Source organism: Passer montanus, unplaced genomic scaffold (genome assembly GCF_014805655.1).
Source record: "Passer montanus isolate IOZ18808 unplaced genomic scaffold, ASM1480565v1 scaffold35, whole genome shotgun sequence".
In the NCBI taxonomy this organism is placed as follows: domain Eukaryota; kingdom Metazoa; phylum Chordata; class Aves; order Passeriformes; family Passeridae; genus Passer; species Passer montanus.
This window is the reverse complement of record NW_024368263.1, coordinates 3,283,277-3,307,662: the sequence shown is the minus strand read 5'-3', so window position 1 is coordinate 3,307,662 and position 24,386 is coordinate 3,283,277. Positions and strand designations below refer to the sequence as shown.

The 24,386-nt window shown below is 58.0% G+C and overlaps 2 protein-coding genes across 6 annotated transcripts; both read right to left on the bottom strand.

Annotated features, from left to right (window-relative positions):
• Window positions 1–4,207: 4,207 nt before the first annotated feature.
• SPATA20 (spermatogenesis associated 20) lies at window positions 4,208–13,926 on the bottom strand. 2 transcript variants are annotated; one of them, XM_039715823.1, is made up of 16 exons: window positions 13,485–13,926; window positions 12,959–13,096; window positions 12,811–12,875; window positions 12,284–12,438; window positions 11,918–12,061; window positions 11,469–11,670; window positions 11,240–11,370; window positions 11,042–11,146; window positions 10,464–10,538; window positions 10,042–10,254; window positions 9,695–9,887; window positions 8,799–8,967; window positions 8,194–8,402; window positions 7,884–8,083; window positions 7,691–7,771; window positions 4,208–4,898 (listed from the first exon to the last, which is right to left on the bottom strand). In XM_039715823.1, exons 2-16 carry the CDS (start codon window positions 13,075–13,077, stop codon window positions 4,728–4,730), a joined length of 2,232 nt encoding a protein of 743 aa, XP_039571757.1. In that variant the 5' UTR covers window positions 13,078–13,096; window positions 13,485–13,926; the 3' UTR covers window positions 4,208–4,727. The 2 variants fall into 2 exon arrangements, with proteins under 2 accessions (XP_039571757.1, XP_039571756.1); XM_039715822.1 differs by lacking the exon at window positions 13,485–13,926 and adding an exon at window positions 13,340–13,476.
• A 345-nt stretch (window positions 13,927–14,271) lies between these two features.
• EPN3 (epsin 3) lies at window positions 14,272–23,475 on the bottom strand. Of its 4 annotated transcripts, none has more exons than XM_039715824.1 (10): window positions 23,149–23,475; window positions 20,001–20,656; window positions 19,534–19,652; window positions 17,813–17,896; window positions 17,428–17,535; window positions 17,251–17,335; window positions 16,708–17,019; window positions 15,743–15,844; window positions 15,158–15,379; window positions 14,272–15,037 (listed from the first exon to the last, which is right to left on the bottom strand). In XM_039715824.1, the coding sequence occupies exons 2-10, from the start codon at window positions 20,569–20,571 to the stop codon at window positions 14,718–14,720; spliced, it is 1,923 nt and encodes a 640-aa protein (XP_039571758.1). In that variant the 5' UTR covers window positions 20,572–20,656; window positions 23,149–23,475; the 3' UTR covers window positions 14,272–14,717. The 4 variants fall into 4 exon arrangements, with proteins under 4 accessions (XP_039571758.1, XP_039571759.1, XP_039571760.1 ...); XM_039715825.1 differs by lacking the exon at window positions 23,149–23,475 and adding an exon at window positions 21,969–22,100; XM_039715826.1 differs by lacking the exon at window positions 23,149–23,475 and adding an exon at window positions 21,805–21,827.
• Between the last annotated feature and the right edge of the window lie 911 nt (window positions 23,476–24,386).

Below are 24,386 nucleotides of genomic sequence, written 5' to 3'. Positions count from 1 at the left end.
CCTGCTGCCAGGCCAGGAGGCAGCACGAGGGACACAGACCAACCCTCCCTGGTGGCCTCGGGAGTGCAGAAACCCCAGAGGTCACTGGGACATGCCCGGTTTCCATCCCGCTGTGAGGATTCCTGCTGGGGACACACCTTGCAGCCAGCTGGTATCCAAATTGTGACCATCAAAGCAGTGATGTCCCAGGAGAGCGGGGCCGGCTGTCACACCCCTGACAGATCCTGCATCCCGCAGCTCACCCTGCCACAATCCCTGAGCTGCACAGACCCCGTGGAATCCTTGTGCTGAGTGGCAGCTCTGCCCTGCTGGGCTGCATGGCCCCGGGCACCGCCTGCCACCCGTCCCCTTGTCCCCCCGCTCCCTCCCAGCCCCAAAAGCGCCATCCCACAGGGGTGTGCAGCCCGATTTCTGCACGCCTATCGATCCCTCCTCTGTACTCTTCACCCCGTATCGATCCAGTTTAGCTTCTGTGACTCAGACTAAATTAGCTGCCGTTAATCCACGGATAATTGCGGCGAGCCCGGCTCTGCCTGTCCCAGATTCAGGGACGGGCAGGAGAGTGCTGGGTCACACAGAGACATTCAGGTTTCTCCTCCGTGGGTAAAAACCCCAAAAAAGCCAGCAGGCATCAGCCCAGACGCACGAGGGAAGTTGTCTCAGGACATCCATGCTGCAGCCAGAAACTATGGCTGGGGGCTGCTGTTCCAGCAGGAGATTTGGCCCCAAAATCCACGCATTGCCTTCCAGCTCTGGATTTCCCCAAGCCTTAGAATTCCTGAGGGTTTTAGTCTCAGGTGATACCATAAAATATTGCTAATTGCTCCTGCCAGGCTGCAGCACACAAGGAGTTAACTCCAAATTCATTCCACCCGGCCATGGGGAGAGTCGCAGCCTCAGCGCTCCTGGAGTCTTGGATAAAACCCGATGGAAAGCAGAGCCTGCTCCCCTTTGATCAGCAGCCCAGGCTCCCTGGGAGCCCTCAGCATCTCCTGCCTCTAATTTAGCAGCTCACAAAGCGCCGAAGGCAGTGGAGATGCCACTGTCACCTCACCTGCACTGACAGCCTGGCACAGCACCTGGGGATATCCCCACGCTGATGGCAAGGCCATCCCTCCACTGCACTTCTGATTCCTTTGTACACCCCCAAAACCCCCTCCCACAAACCTGCACCCTCAACCCTGGACATCCTCCTCTGCCCTTTCGTAAAGCCTCCAAAATAAACATTTCATTTTGATTTAATGCAACAGTTACCACAGTCAGTAAACACCAAAACTATAATAAAGGAGGATTAATGGCCACATACACCCCTGCCCTGGCCTGCAATGGCCAAGTGTCCATTGCATAACCCATAATTGGTGCTGATTGCCTCCTGCTATGGCACAAGGCCTTCAGCCATCCCCCTCCACCCCTCCCTGCTTCCCAGATGTGGCCAAGGTTGGCAGTCCCTTGAGAAATGGGTGGGATTGCTGCAGCTGCCAGGCAGGAATGGGAGCTTTCCAAGTGGGAAAGTCATTCTAAGCATTGGCCTGTGGGTGCAGAGCCTGCTCAGAGCAGCTGAGCGCTACATGGGGATGACAGTCCCCAAAATTCACTTGTCAGGAACATTGGAATTACTCTGAGCTGGATGGTGTGAACATCTGTGCAAGGCAAATGCTGAGGCAGGGAAGGGCAGCAGGAGCTGCTGAGCCCCCAGCTCTCTCCACTGCCTGCAGATGCTCCATGGGATGCCAGAGCAGGGTTGGTGCAACCCAACATGCACCCCCACCCACATCCTGCTGCAAGGGGACTGCAGCAAGCACCCCAAATTACCCAGGAGAGGAGGCTGCAACTCAGGGGATTCACCATGGCAGCTTGCTGGCTGCAAATTCTCTCTGGATGAATACTGGAGTAACTGGGCACACAGTACAGGATTGGCTTTGGAGGGACTCCTCATATCAGCCCCACAGCTCCTGCCCCCCTGCACCTGCCTGTCATAGGTTCCCCTGATATTCTGGGGCATTATGAAGCCTTTCAATCACTTTCAGAGCAACCAGCGAGCAGCACTTCCAAACCCCCTCCTGCAGCAGCCCCCAGCCACCAAAACCTGCCTGTTCGTGCCCAAAATAACCTTCAGGCAGCAGCTAATCATCCACTCAGGCATAAGCAGCTCAGAGCTCAGGTGCTGTTTGGCCACCGAGGTGTGTGGCAATGGGGTGCTCAGCTGTGCCAGCCGTGGGTGTTCACGTATGAATTAACCATGTGCTCAGCCTAAGAAACCTCATTATTTTGCCCAATGTACCTTCTCAAAGGCACTGCAAATTGCACCCCACATACATTTCGGATGGGGGGGTTGACACTGGAGCAGGATCCAGGCTTAGGACACCCTTCTCCATTCCCTTTCTCCCACAGAGGCAACATCCCCCACAACAAACAGCTTTCAAAGCCCATCTCCCACTGATGTCACTTCAATGCCACAGGAGATAACAGCTGAGAGATCCAGAACTAGTGCTGGGTTTTCCAGGGAATATTAATTAGAGGGAAAGGCTCATTAGTGCAGCAGGAGTGGCTGCTTATGCTGCCTCCCCCTCACCCCATGTGTCCTGGACCCCCCAAAGGGACATTGTGGGTGTCAGGCCTCCCTCTGCCCTGGTGCTCTGAGCAGTGGGGCGCCCTGCACATCCCCCAATGTAAGTTTGAAATGTTAAAGCAGGTGTTTATACAAACAAGATGCCAAGGGAAAACCTGTTTCTCTCTGCTGGGGCTCCCACGTGAGCCCAGAGCCCTGGGATGGAGGAAGTCCCCCTGTGCCATCTGCAGCAGCCTGATGGCAAACCCAAGTGTTTGTGGGGAAAAAGCAGCACATCAGTTATCTGACGTGTTTTTGGAGAGCTTTTTTGACAGCTCTGCAGCTGGAGAGGAGCGGGGGAGCACAGGATGCTGCCTCCAGCCACCCTGAGCCTCTGCAGTGGTGGAGAAAGCCTCTGCATCTGCCACCAAAGGGAATGTGGGAAGGGATCAGGCAAACAGACACTGGGAAGTGGCACAGGACCCCTGAGCCCAGAGATCCCACTCCATCATCCTCCTGAGGGCCTGGGTGGGCTGGGCAGCACACACCAGTCCTGTCTCCTGTAACTGCCCCAGAAAACAACCCCTGCAGCAAAACAGCATTTGCCATGGGATCAGAAGGCTGGTGACAGGAAAGGACAGGAAGCACCACTGGGAGGGTTTAACCACTGCAGCCTCTAATGAGGAGCAGCACCCCTGGGTGCCCCAGCACTGAGCCTGGGCAAGGGGCACAAGGGCTCCAAGAGGGATCCTGCACTAGAACTCAAGCAAAGCCACCCCCTGCTAAGGCCATAAAGCCCAGGGGTGGCTCCAGGGACAGGCAGAGTGTGGGAAGCAGAGGACATGGCCACCAGCACCCAGGGACAGCAGCAAGGCAAAGGCACTGGGAGGACAGAGGTGCCACAACAATAGTTATTCATCACAAAGAACTTCTCATTCTTTTTTGTTTTGTTTTACTGAGAGGTGAAGCCAATTCATCCTGACAGAGGTTCACAGCATAGCTCTGCCTGGGGGCTGCTCACAGAGACACCAACAAGCAGTATGGGAGGAAAGCACCCTGTCTCTGCTACAAGGGGCTGGTGGGCACCAAAATGTCACCCCAGCCCCGTGCCACTGTGGCATCTATGTGGGCTTCCCCACAGGCACTCAGCACCAGCCCTGCTCTCCGAGGATGCTCTCCCAGCAAACACAAACCAGCTCACTCTGAGCATTTCTGAGGATGGGTGTCAAATCAATCCCCACAGTAGAGATGCCAAGCTAAAAAAAAAAAAAAAGATGGCAAAAAACCCCAGAAGAAAGTAGGCGGACATCTGCCAAACCAGCAATTTTCAGCTGGATTTCCAGAAACACTTCAGGCTTTTAAAACCAAGAGAGGAGAGAAAACAAAACCCCTCCACTCAGATGAAGTGCAAAATTCCGATTTGACTTCAAAGGCATTTCTCCTGGCTGGTTACTCCCAAATCCTGGCACAACCTACCAGAAAGCCAGTGGGCAGTACCATTTTGCTGCCAGATGACAGCACCCAGCCAGCTGGGATGTGAGGTACTGTGCTGGGGGAGCCCAGGCTGTCAGAGGGATGCTGAAAACCTGGTACTCACCCATTTGGAAGCAGGGAGGACAAGAAGGGAAGGAGGGGAGAAAAGAGAGGATAAACTTTACATCAGTGGTAATCAGCAGGTTTTATCCATGCACTATATATTAAGTTAATGTATGTTACAATGTCCTCTGTAAAGGAAAAATACCAGCTGTTGTAGCCAGCAATACTTTTAAGAGTGCTTCACTCCCAAGTCAGCCAGGTGCTTTTGACAGTGTTACCCTGGGTTGCTATAGGAACCCTAACAGTTTTCCCATCTGACTCCTCCATTCACACTGGGCTTTATATTTAATTTGGTTTCTTTTTCCTCAGCAACAAGAGGTGAGAAGCAAGCATGCACACAGGGGCAGGAGATGCTCCTCCATGGGTGTCTCCTGGACATACCAAAACCAGGACCCAGGACCACAGTCAGTTGTGCTGAGACACTGCTGACCCCGACCCGCTGCAGGTGGGGAAGGGCACAGCCCCCTGCACTGCTAGGAACATCGGGGATAGTGCTCAAGTTGTGTCTGTTATGGGGTTCTCCCATGTCCCCACGCCAGCCTGTCCCACTCTTCCCTTCCCACAGGCAGCAGGACTGAGAGGCTCATGGGCTGAGCATCCCACGCAGCTCATGGGCAGAGGTGACAGGCAGGGAGCAGGTGAAGTTGCTGCAGATGTAGGCAGTGGCTTTCCCATCCTTCCTCTCCAGGGATGCAAGGAAAGGCAGCTGGCGGTAGAGGAACCCGGCGCTGTCTCCGTCTGCGACCATCAGCACCTGCCCAGAGAAGGAGCTGTGAGAGCCAGAGCACAGCCAGCTGGTCCTTCCTGCCCCACGGACGTGCTGAGGGCTGGCAGTGTCCCCACACACACTCTCCCAAAATGGGGAGCTGGAGGGATCCACTCCAGCCCTCTGCCAGGGTCCCACAGTGGTCACATCCCCGTAACGCCAGTGCAGGAAGCAGCACGATGGAGATGTGGCAGCTTTGCCTCCCTTAACCACACCGGACACTCGGCAGCCAGGATGAAGCACAGGGATCAGCACATCCCAGCCCAGCCAGCTCCTTGGGGACACCTCCCCAGCCAAAGAACAGCCCCAGAAAGAGCTGCAGCACTGCCCCATCCAACCTGCAGCCCAGTTCCTCCTGCCCTACCCATGCCTCCCAGAAAAACCCAGGCAGCAATGAGCAGTGGGTCAGGGACTCTCCCACTTGACACAGCAGCATCAGCCAGAGGTGATGACTGGGCTGCCAGGATAATTAGCTTTTCTGAAAGGGAAAATGTTTGTTAAAGCCTCAGGGCTTACAGGCTAATCAGGAGAAAGGCCAGGAGCTGGCAGCAAGCCTCATGCTGAGGCAGATGCAAAGAGTGAGCAAAAGGCTGTCCCTTCCCAAGGCACAGAGGGAACATCCTGCTGCTGGAGCACACAGCTCTCCCTTGCCCGCCCCAATCCAAGCCCTGCATGTGTCTGCTGAGCATGGACACACTTGCAACATGTCCCTACTACTCATGGCAATGCCACCAAGGGATGCTGACACCAAATGCTGCCTCCCACAGCACACACATCTCCCACTGTAGCACTGCTCACCTGGCATGCAGCATCCTCTACACCAGAGCCAGCAGAAACCCAGCACTGACACACAGAGACACCCACACAGCCTCACTCATGCCTGGCAGGGGCTCCCCACACCCTTGTGTTCCCAGGGGGGCACCACATGCCCAAGTCCCTGCTCTGGACAGTGGCTGCTGCAGTCCTGTCCTATTCCCCATCATCCCACATCTGCGTGACCCAGCTCTGGCTCAGCCTGTCTCCCTGCCTGCCTCCTGCTCCCCTCAGTCTCCTCCCCATTTGCCTTTGTCTGGAATTAATTCCAGGAGTGATTAATTACCAATTCATGTCCAATCTGAAATTCATTATTCATTTTTCTCACAAGCTCCCCAAGGTCCTCTCACAGGGCCAGGATAAAGGCAAGTGGCAGGAGAGTATTCTGCAGCTGAAGAGATAATGGGATCCTTCCTAATTACCCTAAAGACCATTAACAGGGCAGGGATCTATACCAGCAGCTGGGATCCAGAACCAACAGAACCAACCCTCACTGCTCCCAGCACCAGGACACCCACAGGAACAGCTATCAGCATCACCCCTGCCTGCATCCCCAAAGAGCTGCCTGCAGCAAAGGGCTACTCCAGACCCAGGGTCCATTCAAAACCACAACCTCAGTGCAATTTTATCATTAGCATCTTGTTACAGCAAGGATTTCAGGGTCAGGTTTGTAAGGAATTAATTACTGGGACAACCTAATTAATTGTGTTCCTGCACGCAAGCCTGGCCCCCAGCGCCCTGCTGGCACAAAGGGAGTGGGGACATGGGGGACACAGGGATGCTCCCCCAATTCCTTGGCAATTCCCAAATCAGCCATGTCCCTGGAGCAGGTGACCCAGGGCTGCTCTGCTTAGGGCAGCTTCCCGAGGCAGGGAATGAGATCTGAGGAGCAGCTGGAGGGTGATGGAGGCAGATGGGAACAGGAGCATGCTCATGTCTGTGTGATGCAGCACGGTAAGAGGGACAGCTATTGGGAGGCACTGAGCTGCTCCCAAAGGTAGTGCAACTCTCTGGGAAGTGGGATCCCATCACCTCTGCAAGGGGAGGAGCCACTGCTACTGCCAGAGATCATGCTCCTACCACTCCTGCACACTCACGCCTGGGGAAGGGGAGATACGTGCCCACAGGACTATGCTCTTCTGGGGGAAAGCTTTTCCCTCCTGCCACAATTCTTCTTCCAGGAAACAAACCCAAGCTGGAAAAGCTTTGGCTCCATCCCATCATCACAACATGAGGAACATACAAGGGGCAAACAGAGCTAGACTCCCACCCTGCCTGCTGCCAGCTTCCAGCTGCAGCCTCTCACATGCCCCTCAAAGCATAGGTCCCCTGCAAGCAGCCCTGGCAGGCATGACCCCATGGAAATACCATCCAGAATACCCAGCCCTCATCTTCTCCCTTCCCCAAGGAATGCAAAAGTTTTGGAGGGGAAAGATCCTGTGCTGGGAAAGGAACATCCCCACCAGCCAGGCTTGTTACAGCTTTGCAGGAGGGAGCCAGACTGCAGGGAAGAAGAGGACGTGGCTCAGGGAAGAAGAGGACTGCCTCATCCCTTCCAAGGATGCGAGGGTGTCTCCAGGCAGCAGGTGACCCAGATACTAACTGGGTCTGCACAGGACATGACACATCCACACTAGGCATGACACATTCACACCAGAATGAAAGGTTTCCCCTTGGGAAAGAACTGGGCTTTACACTGAGAGCAGTGTAAACAGCCAGCAGCAATAACAAGCACTCCTGCAGCCACTTCTGGGCTGGGCTGCTCATGCTCTGTGCAGGGAGAAGGGCGCAGGGCTCAGCCGTGGCCCTGTGGCTGTGCTTAGAAATGAAAAGGACAGGATGCTTCCCAGATAAGAGGCAGAACAGAGGAGGATGGGTGCAACAGCTGCACTGAGAGAAAGGATGAAACACCAGCAGTGCAGTCAGCAGAGACCAGGGAAGGGCTGGCAGGCAGGGAGCACCTCTACCTTGTTTGGGCTGAAGACAGAGCGGATGCACTGCAGCATCTCTTTGGTGTCTTCTCCTTGGGGGTCCCCACAGATGACGACCTGTCCAGGGGGAGGGTGGGTGGCAGGAGGGAGAAAACAGAGCTGTGACCACACCCATGCCATTGTCAGCCCCACTCCTACAGCAGGCCCTGCAGGGACAATGAGCCTTTACCTGTTTGAGGGTGTGATGGAAGACAGCGTTGGCCCGGACCATCTCGGGGAGGGTTATTGGGATCTTCTGCAGCCTCTCTGAGAAGGCAGCCAGGATCTTGCTGGCTTTGTCCACCCAGTCCGTGTGACCGGAGTAACAAGCTGCTCGGAGCAGGTTTGTGACAGCAACAGAGTTGGGGGTGGGCTCTGCTCCATCCTGGTCTGCAAAGGACAACATCTGCCATCAGCCCAGTGCCTCACCACCATCTGCCACCAGCCCTGTCCTCCCACACCACACTCCATGGAACACACTGCCGGGTCCCAGAGCTCACCATCCTTGAGACGCAGCAGCAGGGAGGGATCGCTGGCCTCAGTGGAGAAATAAGCAAAGCCTTTAGGGTCCCAGAAGAGCTTGTCTTGCATGTGCTGGAGATGAAGGGCCCATTCCAGCCAGTCCTGCTCCAGCGAGGCTTCATATAGGTCAAAGAGTGCCTGGATGACAAAGACATAGTCCTCCAGGAAGCCCTGGATGGGCACAGTGCTGCAGTGGCAGAAAGGGAACGAAAATCAGAATCTCTACACTGAGCAGGTTAGAAATATTCTCCAGCCCAGCAAAGTTCTGCTTACTGGTCTCTGATACCCAAGGAGATGCCACCAAGCAAAGCAATGGCTGTGGCCATCACAAAACTCAGCCCCAGGGTTCTGCACAGGAGAAGAAGGCAGGGGAATACACTTGCCAGCATGAAAGATGAGGAACAGGAAAGGTTTTGACTTCAATTCTTCCTCACTGGCTGGGGGACACTAATCCTTCCTAAACTGCACCAGAGCTCTATACAAAACAAGCAGCCTCCCTCCCTCCCAGTTCAGTCCTGCCTGGAAGAGAGGACAGGCACTGCTGGGGCTCTGGGCAGTCAAGTCTGTGCACTCTGATACTCACCTCTGCTCCACTGAGTTGTGCTCGCCCCGGTAGCAGCTCCGCAGCAGCCTCCCACTGTCAGGGTCAAAAAGGTGTGTCCTCAGGAAGGCAGCTGCCTGTGCAGCCCTGCTCACATATCCCTGTTCGGCCAGGGTAGCCCCAGCCTGGGCAAAGCCTGAGATCATCAGCCCTGCAGAGGCAGAGACAGCAGGACAGGTCAGGGGGGGCACACGGAACTGGTGAGAGGGTCACTGTCAGTCTTCTGGAGGAGGCTCAATGTAAAGCTCTTCCGCCCTGATGCCTGCAGGTCAGGTCTTAGCTCTTCTGCTCAGTTCCAATCACTAATGAAGTCACTCACTGTCACCAAAGACACGGGCAGAGTACTGTAAGGCCAGCAAGAGCTGAGCCCTCACTTGTGGGCAGATACGGGGCTCAAGCCTATTCCAGTCTGCAGAATAACTCCAGCCCATGCCAGCTCCAGACCCAAACACTCAGGAATTTACTGCTGGGAACAGAGCTGGGGGTCCTGCAGTGATTCCCTGAGGCAGGACCCCCAGCCAGACACAGTGCTGTGTTCCCTCACCCATGCAGCAGCAGGGATGGGCTCTGTGCCCATGAGGGTCCTAGGTCCCCAGCTCAGGCCCCTTCCCCACAGCCCAGCCAGAGGAGCTGGACTGAGCCAGGGGAAGAGTTTTGCTGCTCTCTGCTGGCAGCTGGGGAAGGAAATAAAACCAGAGCAGTATCCCAAGGCTTGCAGGTGGGGGGGCTGCTTCCACACAGCCCCTGATCACAGGTCCTGATCACAGCCTACCCAGTGCCTCTGTGGGAGCCTCTCAGTCCCAGCAAGACCTGTTGCTACCATGCCCTGGCAGGGGTCCAGCCAAGGCATGTGTCCTCAGAGCAGAGCCACCTCTCACCATTCCATGCTGCCAGCATCTTGGTGTCCAGGTGTGGCCGTGGCCGCTGTGCCCGGGCTGAGGACAGTCTCTGCTGGCACTCCTGCAGCAGGGCACTCAGCTGGCCTGGCTCCAGCCCGAACCGGGCTGCTGTCAGCTCCGGGGAGCCGCGCACAATGAGGACGTTCTTTCCCTTCAGCTCCTGATGGGGGTCCTGAAGGGAGAGGGAGACACATTCCAGGAGTGCCATCACACTTGGGAGGTGTTGCACTCAGTGTTTTGGGGCTGCTCTGCCATCCCTCCATGCCTATGGGTGCAGGACCCTCATCAGTGCTCCTGGAACTAGGCAAGCCTTTGCTCTCCCTCACCTTCATGGGGTCCACGTTGCCAGCCTCTTCCACTCCATAGTGGTGCATGAAGACATCTCCCAAGGTTGTCCCCTCTGTGGCCCCCTCAACAGGGTCAGGGAGGAGAGCCCGGAGCTCCTCAGCTGCCCACACACAGAAAGCTCCTTCTCGCTTCTCTCTAGATGTGCTGGTTGGGAAGGAATCTGCATCTTCTGCACTATAGAAACCTCCTGCCTGGGAAAAGCACAACAGAGAAATCCTCCAGCTCCAGGACAGCACTCAGCCAGCTCCCCATCACTGCAGGCCTGGCAGTCTGGCTAATGAGCCTCAGCAGTGCTCCAGACTGAGTTCAGCTGGGACAGAAGGGAGGGAAAAACAGCTCCAAGCCACATCCCAGGGTAGGGTAACTGGCTCCCTTTGGCTCAGCTCAGGGAAGAGCCTACCTGGTCACTCAGGTCTCGCGAGACGTAGAGTAGAATGTCTCGGACAACATCAGCAAAGAATTCATCACCAGAGATCTGTGGGAGACACAGGGTGGACATCAGTGGTACATGGGTGGGAGAGGGCAAGAGACACAGCAAAATACGGCGAGACATTTCAATTTGAAGAGTTGGCAAAGGAGCATTTGAAAGCCCAATGATTTTAAATGAGGGATGGATTCAGAGTAAGACCTTCAACAAAAATCTGCTATCAGAGAGTACTGCATATCTACAAAGGGCAGTGGAGAGTAATGCTGGAGTCACACCAAGGTCAGAGGCAGCAGCATTGTCTGCTGACTTGCAAAGACCAGCCCAAAGCCTGTTTCCTCCCCCATTCTGCTCAAAGCCCTGGGGCTACACTGTCATGGGTTTGTACCGCACTTCTGGATAAACAACAAGAGATGAAGGGTAGCACTGGATTGCTCCATGCCCATGGGATTGGGAATATCTTGGGGAACAGGCTTTGAAGCTGCTCCCCAAATCAGGCCAATCCCTGCAGCCTGCAGGAGTGGGAGCCACACAGAGGGATGCCAAAGCTGTACCTGGAAGGCTTTGGTGTACATGGCTGCCAGCTGCCCCTGGTCATAGAGCATCTTCTCAAAGTGAGGTACATGCCAGTGCTGGTCCGTGGAGTAGCGGTGAAACCCCTGCAGAGACCATGTGAAGACGTCTCTACCTCACATCTCCACCTCACACCTCCTGGCCATGACAGGGGCTTACCTCCAAAGATTTACTCCTACCTGACCAATGTGGTCATGGATGCCCCCATGGGCCATCATCTTGAGGGTGTGCAGAGCCATCTGCAGTGCCCGGGCACCTTCTGGAGTTGTTCGGTGCAGGGCCCAGTATGTGAACAGGAAATTCAAATTCACTGAAACACAGGGAGGTAACGGGAGGCTGTAGGGTGGGCTCTGCCCCCACACTGCTGTCTGCCCCACTGCAGGACTCAGCAGAAGAGACCAGACTGACCTGGGGTGGGGAACTTGGGGGATTTGGAAAATCCACCGTACTCCTCTTCATAGGATCTGGAGAGCTGCTGGAAACAGATGTCCATCACCTCTTTGGCTGGCGGGGGTGACTCCTGGCCCTGAACACGGATCTCTGATGTGTGTCGCAATGCTTCCAGAATCCTGTGGCTGCTCTCCAACAGGGCATCTTTGTTCTCCTTCCACTAAAATGCAAGGGGAAAAAGACAGTTCTTCTTGCCTTGTACCAGTCCAAACCACACCTCGAGTTCTCAATCACGCTCCCCAAATCAGCTCAAGCCCACTTCTAAACCAAGCCAAAGCTCTGGATGGTTCTCTGGGCTACTCTTCCTCACAACTGAATCTCCTAACTCAGTTACCCTTCAAGCCCAGACCATTTCCCTGTGCTCCCTTTGGTTCAGTGCTGTCTGCTACTCCACCCCTGCCCCGCACCTGCTCTGCAATCCGGAGCAGCACAGTCCGAAAACCAACACGATGCACTCCATCCTCAGGAGGGAAATACGTCCCCCCAGCAAAGGGCTTGAGGTCTGGGGTCAGCCAGACACTCATGGGCCAACCACCTCCACCACTGGTGGCCTGAAAGACAAAAGGCATGTGCACCGAGGTCACACAAAAGGCACCTGCTCTGTGCCCTTCCAGCACATCCAAGAGCCTCACTCCAAGAGAGATGTGCGCTTCTGTCCACCTTTAAGACCCATCCAGACCACCCCACGTACTGGTTCTGCTTGCCTGAGGAACATGGCAATGAACAACACCCTGAGAGAACCAGTCACAGCCTTCTGCCCGTGCCTCGCTAACCTGCACAAAGGTCATGTACACTTTGTCCACATCTGGCCGCTCTTCACGATCCACTTTGATGCACACAAAGTGCTCGTTCATGATGTCTCCAATCTCCTGGCTCTTGAAGGACTCCTCCTCCATGACATGGCACCAGTGGCAGGTGGAGTAGCCAACTGCAAGCAAGCTCAGATGGGTGAGGAATGGTCCTTTGCGGGAAGCAGGAAACACGTGATGGGGAGAACACTCAGAGAACACATGAAAGGGACCCTTGCTATGGGCAAGAGCTACTGCCTCCCTGGACAAGAGATGGAGGAGAAAAGTCTCCTGAACTCTCCAGCTCTTGATCCTAAAAGCTGGCCGAGGACTCTGGCCCTACATGTAGCCCATTTTCAGAGAGAGCTACTCCAGCACACACTCCTCTCTTGCTTGGTGGTCATCCATACCTACATGTATAATCACACACCAGCTCAGGATGCAGCTCAGCTTACCTGAGCATCTACTGACCAACACATGGAGACGTGAAATATGCCTTTTTTTCTGGTTACCTGACAGGAATATCAGCTTGTTTTCTGTCTTTGCTTTATCAAAGGCTTCCTGACCCCAAGGGTACCTGTGGGGGGAAGACAGGAGTCCCTCAGCCCCATGGGCACAAGGAGAGGGAGAGGAAGGGGAAAGGCTCCCCATGGCTCTTACCAATCCACAGGGTTGTGTGCGTGCTGCAGGAGGTACGGGGACTTTTCGTTGATCAGGCGGTTGGTGTGACGAGGGCGGCTGGGGGGGCCGGGTGTCCCCAGCGTGGCCATGGCTGCCATCCCCGTCAGAAACACGCTCCTGCGACACCAAACAGGCTCAGGGCTTCCCTGCCCACCACAACAAAGCTCAGCCTCTAGACAGAGCCACGACAGACCAGAGCATCAGCACCACCACCCCGGGTCCTGCCGTGCCCCAGGACAGGGTGCTGCTCCCCAGTATTTGCTCCCCATGCCGAGGGGAACAGTCTCAGCCCCAGGCAGCTCTGCTGGGGCTCAGCCCACCCCAATCCCTCCTGGGACATTACAGGTCCTTCCCACTCACTGGAGGCTCAGAGGAGGCTGTTCTCCAGTTTGGCACACCCCACACATGGTGGGGTGAAGGCCATTCCCAGAGTTGCCCCCGCCAGCACACTTTGGGGGCACGCTGAACAGCTGTAAGTGCAAGAGCAGCATCTGCGGGACTTGACCTGCGTGCCCTCAGGGAGGAAAATCCCCTCGCGTGGGGTGGATGTGCACGGGGGATGCGGCACAGGTTCTTTATGCTGACTGGAGTGAGGGGCAGGAGAGGACCGGGGAGACCCCTCTGCTGCTGGCTCGATGCGGGGTTTGGGTATGAGGATGCAGAAGGGATGCAGGGCTGGGATGCAGGCGGTGGGAAAGGGGTGCAGAACGGCAGTACAGAGCACGCAAAGTGGTGCAGGAGCTGCGGCAGAGAGGAGGATTTAGGGAGGATACAGGGGGATGAGAAGGGATATGGGGAGCATGTCGGGGAAGGCAGAAGTGCGAACAGGCTATATGAGGGACTCAGCAAGGTGCCGGGAGAATCTAGAGGAAATACAAGAGGGGCACAGGGCGTTGCAGGAGGATTCGGGGGGCACAGGAGAGGCGCGGGGAGGATGGGCGGCGCGGCGGGCCGGGCCGCGCCCCGCTGCCAGCGCCCGCCTCCGCCACCGGCCCGCCCGGGCCCTGAGGGCGGCCTCGCCCTCACTGCGATCCCGCCCCTCCCGCTGCCGCTCCCGCCGCCGTTACCGCCCCTGTGGTCGCTCAGCGCGGTTTACAGTCGCACTCACAGGCGTACACTGGGTCGCTCAGCGCAGTTTATTGTCGCACGGGCACCCGCAGCCGCCGCCGCCGTCGCAGCGCCCCAAGCACCGCCGCCCCCGGCCCTGGAGCGGCGCCCGGCGGTGGCGGGGCGTGAGGGGGAGCAGCCGAGGGAGGGCGAACGCCGTGGGGCGGGAGGACCCGCGGCTTCCACCCCCGGCCCTGCGCTGCCCCAGGTCCCCGCTGTTCCGGGGCAAAGCCCCACCACGCCGGGGGCCCATCCAGCAGCCGGGCCCCGTGCACCCTCCCGGCCCACCGAGCGGAGCCCCCGCAGCACAGCCCTTCGTGAGGCCTCCACCGTGGCCCCTCACAGGGGAAGGGGGTTCCCTCCTGCCCGTCAGGCTCCGGGGCTCATGCTGGCTGCCCCCCAGCCAGCCCCGCCGCGGTGCCCCACGCCGGCCCTCGCAGGGAAAGGGGTCCCCTGTTGCCCGTCAAGCGCGGGGGCTCATGCTGGCTGCCCTCCATAGCGGGCACGGGGAGGGGGCTGCGAGGGGGCACCTCCCGTGCAGCTTAGCAGACCCCCAAGTCTCGGTGGAGGGAAAGATCACGGGGATTGTAACAGCTGGGGAGGGGGTCCACATGTCCAATGTCCAGAGCGTTCAGAGGAAGGGGTTGAGCCCCCCGGGCGCGGACGGCGGGGCCGGGGGGCCGCTCAGCGGCAGTAAAGGCTGCGGCAAGGTGCTGGGGAGTTCGGGGAAGGCGCCGGCCTGCGGGAAGGCACTGGCGGAGGCGGGGAGGGCAGCGGTGGCAGCGGGGACGCTGCTGAGGGGCAGCGGCAGGGATGCGCTGTAGGTCATGGAGTTGGCGGGGTGGCCGGCGGGCAGCCCGGGCACTGGTGAGCTGGTCCGCATCTGGTTCAGCGTCGGCTTGGGCTGCTCGGAGAGGTTGAAGGGGTTGGTGGGGGACGGCGTGCTCAGACCTGGCAAGGAGAAGATGGGACACGTCAGGACAGCCAGGAAACCTCCATCACTTCTTTCTCCCCCACCCACCACCTGTCCAGCGCAGGGAAGCCCCTGGGCAGCAGCCCTGCAGCACCTACCCGAGAGAAAGGGGTTGCGGGTCTTGGAGGCTGGAGTAGGTGCGACCAGGGAGTCCAGGTTGACCAGGGAGGAGGCGGCAGGGCCAAGGAAGGCCTCGGGGGTTTTACAGTCCTTCCGATCCTTGCTGGATTCAGGCAGGGAGTCAGCCAGGTTGGCAAGGTCAAAGCTCTTTGCCCCATCCTGCCTGGTGCTGGGGAACAGGTCGCCAAAGGGGTCGGGCTCTGAGGTGGAGGGAGGGAAGATGAGACACGTGAGCCAGCTGGGAGACACCAAGGGACAGCATTCTCCCTTGTCACTGCACAGGGTGGCTGACAACACATCTCACAGCGTGACACAGCGGGGCTGAGCCTGCAGCACTGGCCAGCCCAAGGAACCCCAAGCCACCACGGGAGACAGCAGAGTTAGGGACATGGGTACACACAGAGACTTGTGCTGCGCCCTCAGCTGTGGGGCAGACTGAGGCCACAGCACGCGCCCGTGGAAACAAGATTTGGTCACACCAGCACGCAACTACACACAACCTGCCAGGCCTAGAAGTGCCACAGGCAGGGACAGGTCACCACCTGCCCGCTCCCAGCTCTTACCCACAGGGCTGCTGGACTTGGCCGAGGAGGGCGGCTGCGAGGGCTCCTGCTCCGGCGGCTCGGGCGGCTTTGCAAACGGGTCAAAAGCGTTCCCCCCTGGAGCTGGGGGGAAGAGGGGACACTCAAGGAGGGGAGCAAGCAGGGAGGTGGGAAGCAGGAGATGGAAGAGGAGAGAGGCAGGGGTGGCTGCCTGCAAGGAGATAGAGAAGAGGGGATGCAGTGTGGGGGCATGGGGTTGGGGGTCAGGAATGTGCACTGGGGAAGGCTTAGATGAGCTAGATCGTGGGATCATTGCAGACCAAGACAGCCCTACTGCTTGCAGCCATCACCCCGCAACAAGCAGGTCCCTTTCCCAGCCCCAGCAGGGACAGGTGGAGGGGACAGGTCTGCAGGAGTGCTTTATCACTCAGCACTGGCCCCAGACCAGGTTCTGCAACCCTCAGCAGGGACCAAAACTGGGGGCATCACATGCAGGACCTGCACAGAGCTGGAAGAAAACACCCAGGAGGAACTGAGAGTGACACTGAGCTTTGAAACACAGGCTGCTCCTACAACTGTTTCCCATCTGCAGCATGGCACCTGCGACCAGCAACGGTCCTGTCTAGTCCTGGCAGGGTGTACAGGGGTCATTTGGGCTGAGCAAATAGTATCACTAAGGGGACACAGCATCACCGGGCTGCTGGAGGGGTGTGGGGCTGCCATCCCCTCCCGTGGGATGGCTCTGTTAACTGCTATGTTAATTAAAACAGCCTGTTCTGTACAAAGATAAAGCCTAAAAGTTCCTTGAAGTCTTCAGGATGCTGAAGGGTGATGCTGAGGGTCAGGAGGGTGGGGAGGGGGTGCTTGGGGAGCTGGTTGAAGGAGGAAGGGGGGAGAACCCAGAGATGCCCACTTGCAGGAGGGTAGTGATGGTCAAGGCTGTCCTCAATCCTCAGCAAAGCCAAAGGGTCCATTGAGCCTCTTACCAGGGGTTGGAGGCTGCTCAGGCACAGCAGCCCAAGGGTCAGGAGCTGGTGTAGAATTGGAGCCCTGGGGGGCTGGGGGGGATGCTGCTCCCCAGGGGTCTGCAGCAGGGAAGCCAGAAGACATCGGTGCCTTCCCCCAGGGGTCAGAGGCTGCAGTGGTGCTGGGGGGAAAGTCCCAGGGCCCAGCAGAGGTTTGCTGGGATGAGGCGCTCGCCTGGGAGAGGGGGTCCCCTCCAGGGTCTGGGACTGGCACCCAGGGATCCGCTGCACCGGTCCAGGGAGAGGCCACCGGCTCCACTTTGGATTTCATATCTGGAAAAAAAGGGAAACTCTGGGAGAGGGGAACAATGCAGAGCACAGAGGAATGCTGAGTGGGGGGTATGTGGCCAGGAGACCATGGCTACACCTGGGACTGTAATGGAGTAGACACCAGAGGGAGAAGAAGACAGAGGTCCTCATTGTTGAACTGCTGGGGAGGAACAGAGGCAAGGGATAACTTTTTGCCATTGTCCCAAATTTTGGCAGCCTGCAAGTTGTCCTCACCTGTCATATCCCACGGGTCAGCAGACGTGTGGCTGGAGGGGGCTGGTGCCGGCCCGAATATATCTGCCAGCTCCAGAATAGAGGACTGCAGACAGAAGGGGAATAAAGAGGTGAGAGGAGCCTGGAGCAGACATGCAGGATCACCCCTGTGTGGCCACCCAGCCTCCAGTGCTGCACCTGGCTTTTCTTCATCTTATCCTCTTCTTGCTCTTCGTCCCTGCCTGGGGCAGTCTCCTCCACAGGTCTCTGCTGCAGGGAGTTCTCCCCTTGCCAGGTCCTCACTTCCTGCGGGGACAAGGGATGGGGCCTGTGAGCTCAGCAACCCTGCAGACAGCACCTTCTCCAGGAGACACACCCAGCAGAGGAGCTGCCACCCACAAAGTCCCAGCATCTGAGCAGACAGCTCCTCCAGGGCCGAGCCCCCAGGAGAGCACTCAGCAGACAGCCCGGAGCAGCGAAAGCAAAGCGGGCATCGGAGCGAGGTGATGTTTGGGCTCCGGTGCCACAGAGAGAAGACCAAGTGCAAGGAGAGCGGAGCGCCAGGACTGCAGGACACAGGTACCTTCTCGTGCTCCTCTTTGCTCAGCGCGAGCGCGAGCTGCAATTGCCTTTCTTCGTCTGTACTGGAAAGTGGAGGAAGTGGCTTCTGGCAACAGAGGAAATTGGGTGACATTTCAGCTTGCCCTCGAGTTGCAGGACTGCTTGGAGTTTGTCCTTCTCCTTGCCACTGCCATGCCAGTGGCCCCCTGCCTGCCTGCACAGCATCTGTGCCCATCCAGCTGGCCTTGCCTGCAGACCCCAGCCCAGTGTCCCTGTGCTCTCTAACCAGCTCCTGCTCAGGTTCCCTGCAGCCCCCGCCCAGCTCCTTCCCCGATCCCATCACCTGCTGCTGGATTAAGGCTGGGATGATGCTAAATTAGGCAGTCAGCATCTTCCCCTGGAGGTTTTTGGGGACCCTGATGCAGACAGTGAAGGGGAGGAGATGAGTAAGACATCCCCTTGCCCTGGCAGCCTGTTGGGAAAGACGATTTGTGACACTGACCAGCCTCCGTTTGGGATTTCTGCCAGCCCCACACCTAGACCTGAGAAGACTTTGGGGAGAGGCTGTCCCTGTACCACCATGGTGGCCCTGATCACTGCCCCATGACACTCTTCCAGCAGTGTGGGGACTCATGGGAGCTGGGAATGGCTACCCTGATAGGGGTGTGTGTGTGTCAACGCCCATAAATGTGTGCACATGACTGTGCAGCCCAGATGGGCTCCAAAAAAAAGGCAACACTTTCCAGAGAGTGTTTCTTCAGTGCTCATTGGAGCAGTGTGAGGAAGCTATAAATACTCAAATTCCAGGACAAAAATAGGGATATACACCCTGCTCTGCCTCTAAAAGAGCCTCCAACGGGCAGGAAAGACTGGCAGCAACAAGCAGCATCTCCAGAGCACATCCCCTGCCCTGGCAGGACTGAGCTCATGGTGCTGAGTGCCAGCTCCAGGGGATGCCCACCAGTCCAGCCATGCAGCTCCTTGGTCCCCATGTCCCTCTGATTTTGTGTACTGGCTGTACCCACAGGCTCATGCACGCCGTGCTGGCTGGTTGCTGGTGAGCAAATAATCCATTCTTGGTGGAAAAGGGGCCAACAGACAGCAGAAGGGACAGCCTGAGGTGGCTTCCCAATGGGCACAATATCCCACTTGCTTGATTCCTCCTGGGGCTGTTTCCCAGTGCTCCTTCTAGCCCAGTCTGAAAGGACCAGACAGTGGGAAGGAGCACCTATGTGCAGTGAGCCCCCAGCCCTGGGGATGCTGCTGGCCCTGCAGCCACACAAACTGGTGGGCAAGGCTTTGCCTCCTAAACCTCTGTGGGTAGGCAAGTGCTGGCCCTGCAGCCACACAAACTGGTGGGCAAGGCTTTGCCTCCTAAACCTCTGTTTAGGAATGGGGGAGCTTAGACCAAAAGTCCTCAGCAGAGGAGGGCAGCCAGGTTGGTTGGGGTAAATCCAGAAGACCCCCCAAGTTCACCCTAGAGTCTGGGAGGCTGGACAGATCCCAGCCTGGTGCTGTCCTCTCTAATATGAGAACAGGGAGCAGGGGCAGCCCACATCTCCATCTGCCCACTGGTGATTTTGGGTGCCAGACACAATGCGAGGAGCCTGGTGCAGTGCAGGTACATGCACCAGCCTCAGGCAGCCCCCAAAATCCTGCCTCTTCCCAGGGAACTGACCCAGTGTGTTCACAGACAAGGCAAGGGAGGTGCCTCACACCCCAGGACAGGCAGGGCCACTCTACCTTCTCTGCCTCCTCCCGACTCATGGCCAGTGCCAGCTGCAGCTGCAGCTCCTCCTCTCCTGTTGTCTGGGGCCGTGCTTGCTCCAGGTCAGAGGCAAACCGTGGGGATGAGGATGATGCTGGGAGATAAAAGAGGAAAAGGGGAAGGAGTGGCATCAGGACTGAGGTATTTTGGGAAGCACATCACCAGTTTCCAGGCCTCCATCCCAATGCCCAGCCTCCCCAGGAGATGTACCCATGCATAATAGCTTGAACAAGCCATGAGTTTAAGGCTGGAGGCACCACCAGCTGCCACTGCTGCTGGGGTCCTCCACTGGCCCAGCCAAATCTCTGCCCTGTGGTGCAGGATGGGCTTCAGCCCACCATCCCAAAAGATGCACAAGAATGACGGGCACCAAGCAGGTGCAAACCAAATGCAACACCTGCCTCCCCTGAGAGAGCCCAAGCGCGCCGCCAGTAACACTCACAGTTGAACGAGGAGGGTGAGCCCCGTGCCCGGCTGTAATCTTCCCCGTAGGGTGATGCCCGGCGGCCGTAGGCGACCTGGTGGCTGCCACTGCCCATGCCCTCCAGGGCCATGCGCTCCTTGGTCTGCAGCGCGTGCGCCCGCTCCTGCTTCAGCCGCTCCTCGTCCTTCAGCAGCGCCATCACCTGCTTCACCTTCTCCCGGATGTTGATGCCCTGGTCCTTGCCGTCACGGTCCACGTACTGGAAGTCCTTCAGCGTCTGGATGGTGTAGAGGTTCTCCCGGCACTGGTGGGTCACCTTCTCGGAGCCGGTTTTGATGAGGTAGTCCAGGAGGGTGAGGGCCTTGTAGACATGACGCCAGTTCTTGCCGCTGTCGTTCAGCCGCCGCCAGATCATGCCCATGACCTCAGCGAAAGCCACCGTGTTGAAGGTGAGGTCGGCGATCTCTGACATCAGGGAGCTGGGAGGACCCCAGGGATCATTGGAGGTGGCCTCCCGCACCTTGATCTCTGCCTCTGAGTAGTTGTGCACGATGTTCTTCACTTGCCGACGCAGCGCCGAGGTCGTCATGGCTGTGTGGTGCTGGAGACCTGCTGGTGGCAGGCAGGACCAGTGGAGAAGGGATGAGTGAGCACGGCCACAGCCTCACCGGCACCTGCAGCAGGAAACAGTGACACAGAGATCTCAGCATCACCCCAACCACCAAGACCCATTCCCAGAGTCCTCCACTGGCACCAGGGACATTTCTCAAGGTGGATGTGACCATCAGGAGCACCTTGCCAGGCTGCCACAACTCACCAACTCAGACACACAGGATGCTCAAGGGGAAAAGAAATCTCATGGTAAATGATACCCAGAATTGCCAAGCCACCACAAGCTGTGGCTCTGGATTCAGCAACATTTGGAGATTCTACCCTGCACTTCTGTTTTTAAAAGTAATCATCTGAAAATGGCAGCTCCCTCCTCCAGATCCTGTCTGCCTCAGCTCCACTGTCCTGGCAAACTTGATTTCAGACCCTCCCAGTCCTTGTGCAGCCAGGAATTCCCCTGTACACCCAGATGCACTACCTGCAGCTGCACGGAGCCCTGCTTGTCCCAGCTGTCAGCCCAAGGCTCTCAGTGCTGTCAAGGCTGCATCGTGCAAACCCAAAACTTCATCATGAGTCAGAGCCTATAACGACTCACTAGTGCTGGCAGCTGCTCAGGCAGGTTTTCCCAGCAAATTCAGTAATTTTGCTCCCTCGAGTGGCTGGCGAATTCAGGGTGCTAACAGCCAGTGCCAGGTTAGCCAGCAGGAGGGATAATGCAATGCCCCTCTCAGCAAAACCCAGAGCTGTCTGAGCCTCCTCTGGACCTAGACACAGAGGCTGCAGGGGTTGGCATGGCCGGGAGCTGCCCTGGTACCTCCCCACGGGCAATGCCTGTCCTTGGGATGCGCCGCACTGACACAGATGCAGTGACGTGGGGCAGTCTGGACCTGTCCTCACACGAGCCCATCACAACTCTGTGCCCTGCTCCATGCTGCTCCTAAACCCTCACCTTGTCCCTGCATGGTGAGAAGACACTGTTCACCCTCGTTTTATCAGAGCCAAGCTGAGGGAGAGGCAGAAGCTGCCTTGCCCTCGGCAGGGCTGCACCGCAGGACTGGGGAGCTGAGCTGCTCCCAGAGCCCTCACTGCAGCTGTGACAAAACTCACTGGCAATTTTTCCCCTATCCAAGATAACACATGCGAGCAGAGGAATATCTCCCCCCTACAGAGCAGTCTGCAGCCAGCGGTTATCAGAGTCCATTTCATCACTCACCTCGGGTTCCAGTACCTCCCTGGCTGCTGCACCACATCCAGCCCTCTCCCAGCTCAGGATACCACTCCATCCCACTGCAGCTGGGCCAGGGCTGTGCTGATGTGCCCACAAGCCATGCAGGCACCCACCACGGTCCCACACAACCCGCATGACCAGTCCAGCACCTCCTGCTCCTGTGGGCCAGCAGCCAGGCGCCCCACAGCTCCAGCAGCAACATCTCCCGTGAGTCAGAGAGGAGCCCGGCACCGCCACGCTCGCGGGTGGACAAAGTTTCTCTCGAGTCGGTTCCCTGCACGGATTCCTTTCGCAATGCAGCCCGTCAGCGCGGCCTTTGGATCCCGCCGGGACAGCCCATGGCCAGGCCACTGCCTGCCTGGCACGGAAACGCCTCCAGGACAAGGGCAGCAACACAGCAAAGTCCTCCAGGACTTGGCTCCGTGCTCTGCTTTCCACCAACACCCAGGTGGAGATAAAGTCACATTCTCCAAAGGTGCCACCAGCCTGGAAAGCACCAGCAGGCACACTGGCAGTCCGAGGAGGCAGGATGGTTCCTTCTGCCTCCAACAGGTTTCCTAACTGGACAAACCCCGAGGTCCAGTGACAGGCTCTCGGCATTGCTCATCCTGGCCAGAAACCTGACCCCAGCTGGACTTTGCCTGCCATGAGATGGCCTGGGAAGTCTGAATGGAAAGAGATGGGAAGCATGGGCTGGGGCAGGGATGAGAGGAAGGTAATCGAGGCTGGAGCTGCCAGCGGGGTTTAGAGCTGCGGGTTTATCAAGCACAGTATCATCCCCCCCCTCCCTGGAATATAAAGGGAGTGAAACAGAAGCCGTGTGGGAGATAAGGCGGCAGCACCCAGCAGCTCATATGGAATTACTGCAGTGACCTTGACCAAGAGTGGCCAGGTGGGAGAAGGACACGGCTGCGGGGCTCGGTCCCCATCGCCCGCGGGCCGGCGCGGGGGGCAGCGAGGGGGCGAGGAGGAGCGGCCTGGAGCGGGAGCGGCAGCGATGGGGGATGCAGGGGGGGCAGAGGGGGCCGGCGAGGGGAGGGGGGCCGGGAGGGGGATTTACAGCTCCATCCTTAATCGAGGCTGAGAGGAGCAGCGACTGCTGTGGGGTAATCACCCGGAACGGCCCCCGCAGCGCGCTCCGCAGCGGCCCGGCTCCCGCTGCCGCAGCCGCAGCCGGGGCCCGACCCGGCCCGGGAGGCGTCCCGGCACCGAGCGGCCCGCCGGGGCCCGGCATCCCCCGCAGCCCGCGATGCTCCAGCGCCCAGAACCTTCCTCCTCCTCCTCCTCCTCCCCACCGCAGCCCGGTGCCGGGCGCGCAGCCCCGCTTACCTGCGCGGTGCCGCCGCCGGTGAGCGCGGGCTGGAGGCGGCCGCAGCCGCCCGCTGCTGCTGCGCGCCGCCGAGTTGCCGGGCTGGCTGGGCAGGTCCCGGCGGCAGGTCCCGGCTTAACCCCTTCGGGGCCGCCCGGGCACCGGCAGAGGCGCTCGGGCCCCCCCGGCGCGGCGCGGCGCGGTGCGGTGCGGTACCGGCCGCGGGGGATGCGGCGCCGAGCCCCTGCCCCGCCGCATGCGGGAGGCGGGGATGCTGTAAATGCTCAGTCACTGCCCCTTCCCTGGCAGCCAGCCAGGCGCTGCTCGCTGCTGCCTGCGCGCCTGTATTCCTTTTTCTTTTTTTCCCTCCCCCCCCATTATTTTTAGACAGAAATTCACGTCTCCGGGCGCGGAAGAAGCTCCGAGGGATGTCGACCCTCCCCACCGCACAGCTCCCTCTCTGCTACCCAAGGCCACACTCGCAATTTGGGTTCTTTAAATTATTTTTTTTTTAAATTTCTTTATTTTGCTAGGATCTAAATTTGGAGCGGGTTCTTCCCCTGCTCTGAACAGCTCCCGGAGCCTGGCTGGGGGAAGAGAGGGAGGCATCAGATGACATGACAAAATAAGTCATGTCTCTCGATCATTTCAATGCCACCCCCTCTCTCTCGGCCTCTGCCTTCCATTTTAATCACTGACAGCCCTTCAAGTATTATGGATAGACATAATCTTTTTAATATCACTGACATTTTTCATGATGGAAAACATCTCAGGGGTGCTGAGACATCTGGGGTAGGAGGGGGGTCGTGCCTTCCTGCTGCTGCTTCCACTAGCCACACAAAGTGCTGAGCTGAGATCCATCTTGCCCCAGGGTCCTGCCTTAGGGGAAGGCCATGTGTCTCTGGGGGCTTTGCAGATCTCAGCAGCCTGACATTCCCAGCAGGCTGAATAAGCATCTAGTCCCAGTCCCAGGTACAGTGTGGGAAAGGAGCATATCCAGCATCCAAACCCTCTGCAGGTCAGCCCAGAGAACATCCCAGCTCAGGAAGGGGCAGGCATTCTTCACGGCAGCCCAAGCTCCAAGCTTTCCTCTTCCTCCATTCCCAGTGCTCCTGCTTCACTGTGTCAGATGGTGAAGCAGGCAGCTTGCCTTTCTTCAGGCAGTGATTTTTTTATAAGCAAAGTGAACCTCCCCATGGGGAGAACATCCCAGGAGGTGTTTTTGGAGCTATACAAATGTGTGGCTTCTTTGCTGGGG

Bases quoted from the DNA above. Each gene is read 5' to 3' on its own strand.
- SPATA20 (XM_039715822.1), bottom strand. From the start codon at position 13,470: ATGCTGCTCTTGCACTTACAGCTGTTCAGCGTGCCCCCAAAGTGTGCT. The intron at 12,062-12,283 runs GTTAGCGAGGCA...TTTGTCTTTCAG, and splicing joins TGTACATGACCTTTGTGCAG to GCCACCAGTGGTGGAGGTGG. The intron at 8,968-9,694 runs GTGAGAGGTGGC...CTGCCTCTGCAG, and splicing joins GATGCTGGCAGCATGGAATG to GGCTGATGATCTCAGGCTTT.
- EPN3 (XM_039715824.1), bottom strand. From the start codon at position 20,571: ATGACGACCTCGGCGCTGCGTCGGCAAGTGAAGAACATCGTGCACAAC. The intron at 19,653-20,000 runs GTGAGTGTTACT...TTTATCTCCCAG, and splicing joins CTCACCCTCCTCGTTCAACT to CATCATCCTCATCCCCACGG. The intron at 15,380-15,742 runs GTAAGAGCTGGG...CCTCCACCTCAG, and splicing joins CAAGTCCAGCAGCCCTGTGG to AGCCCGACCCCTTTGGCGAC.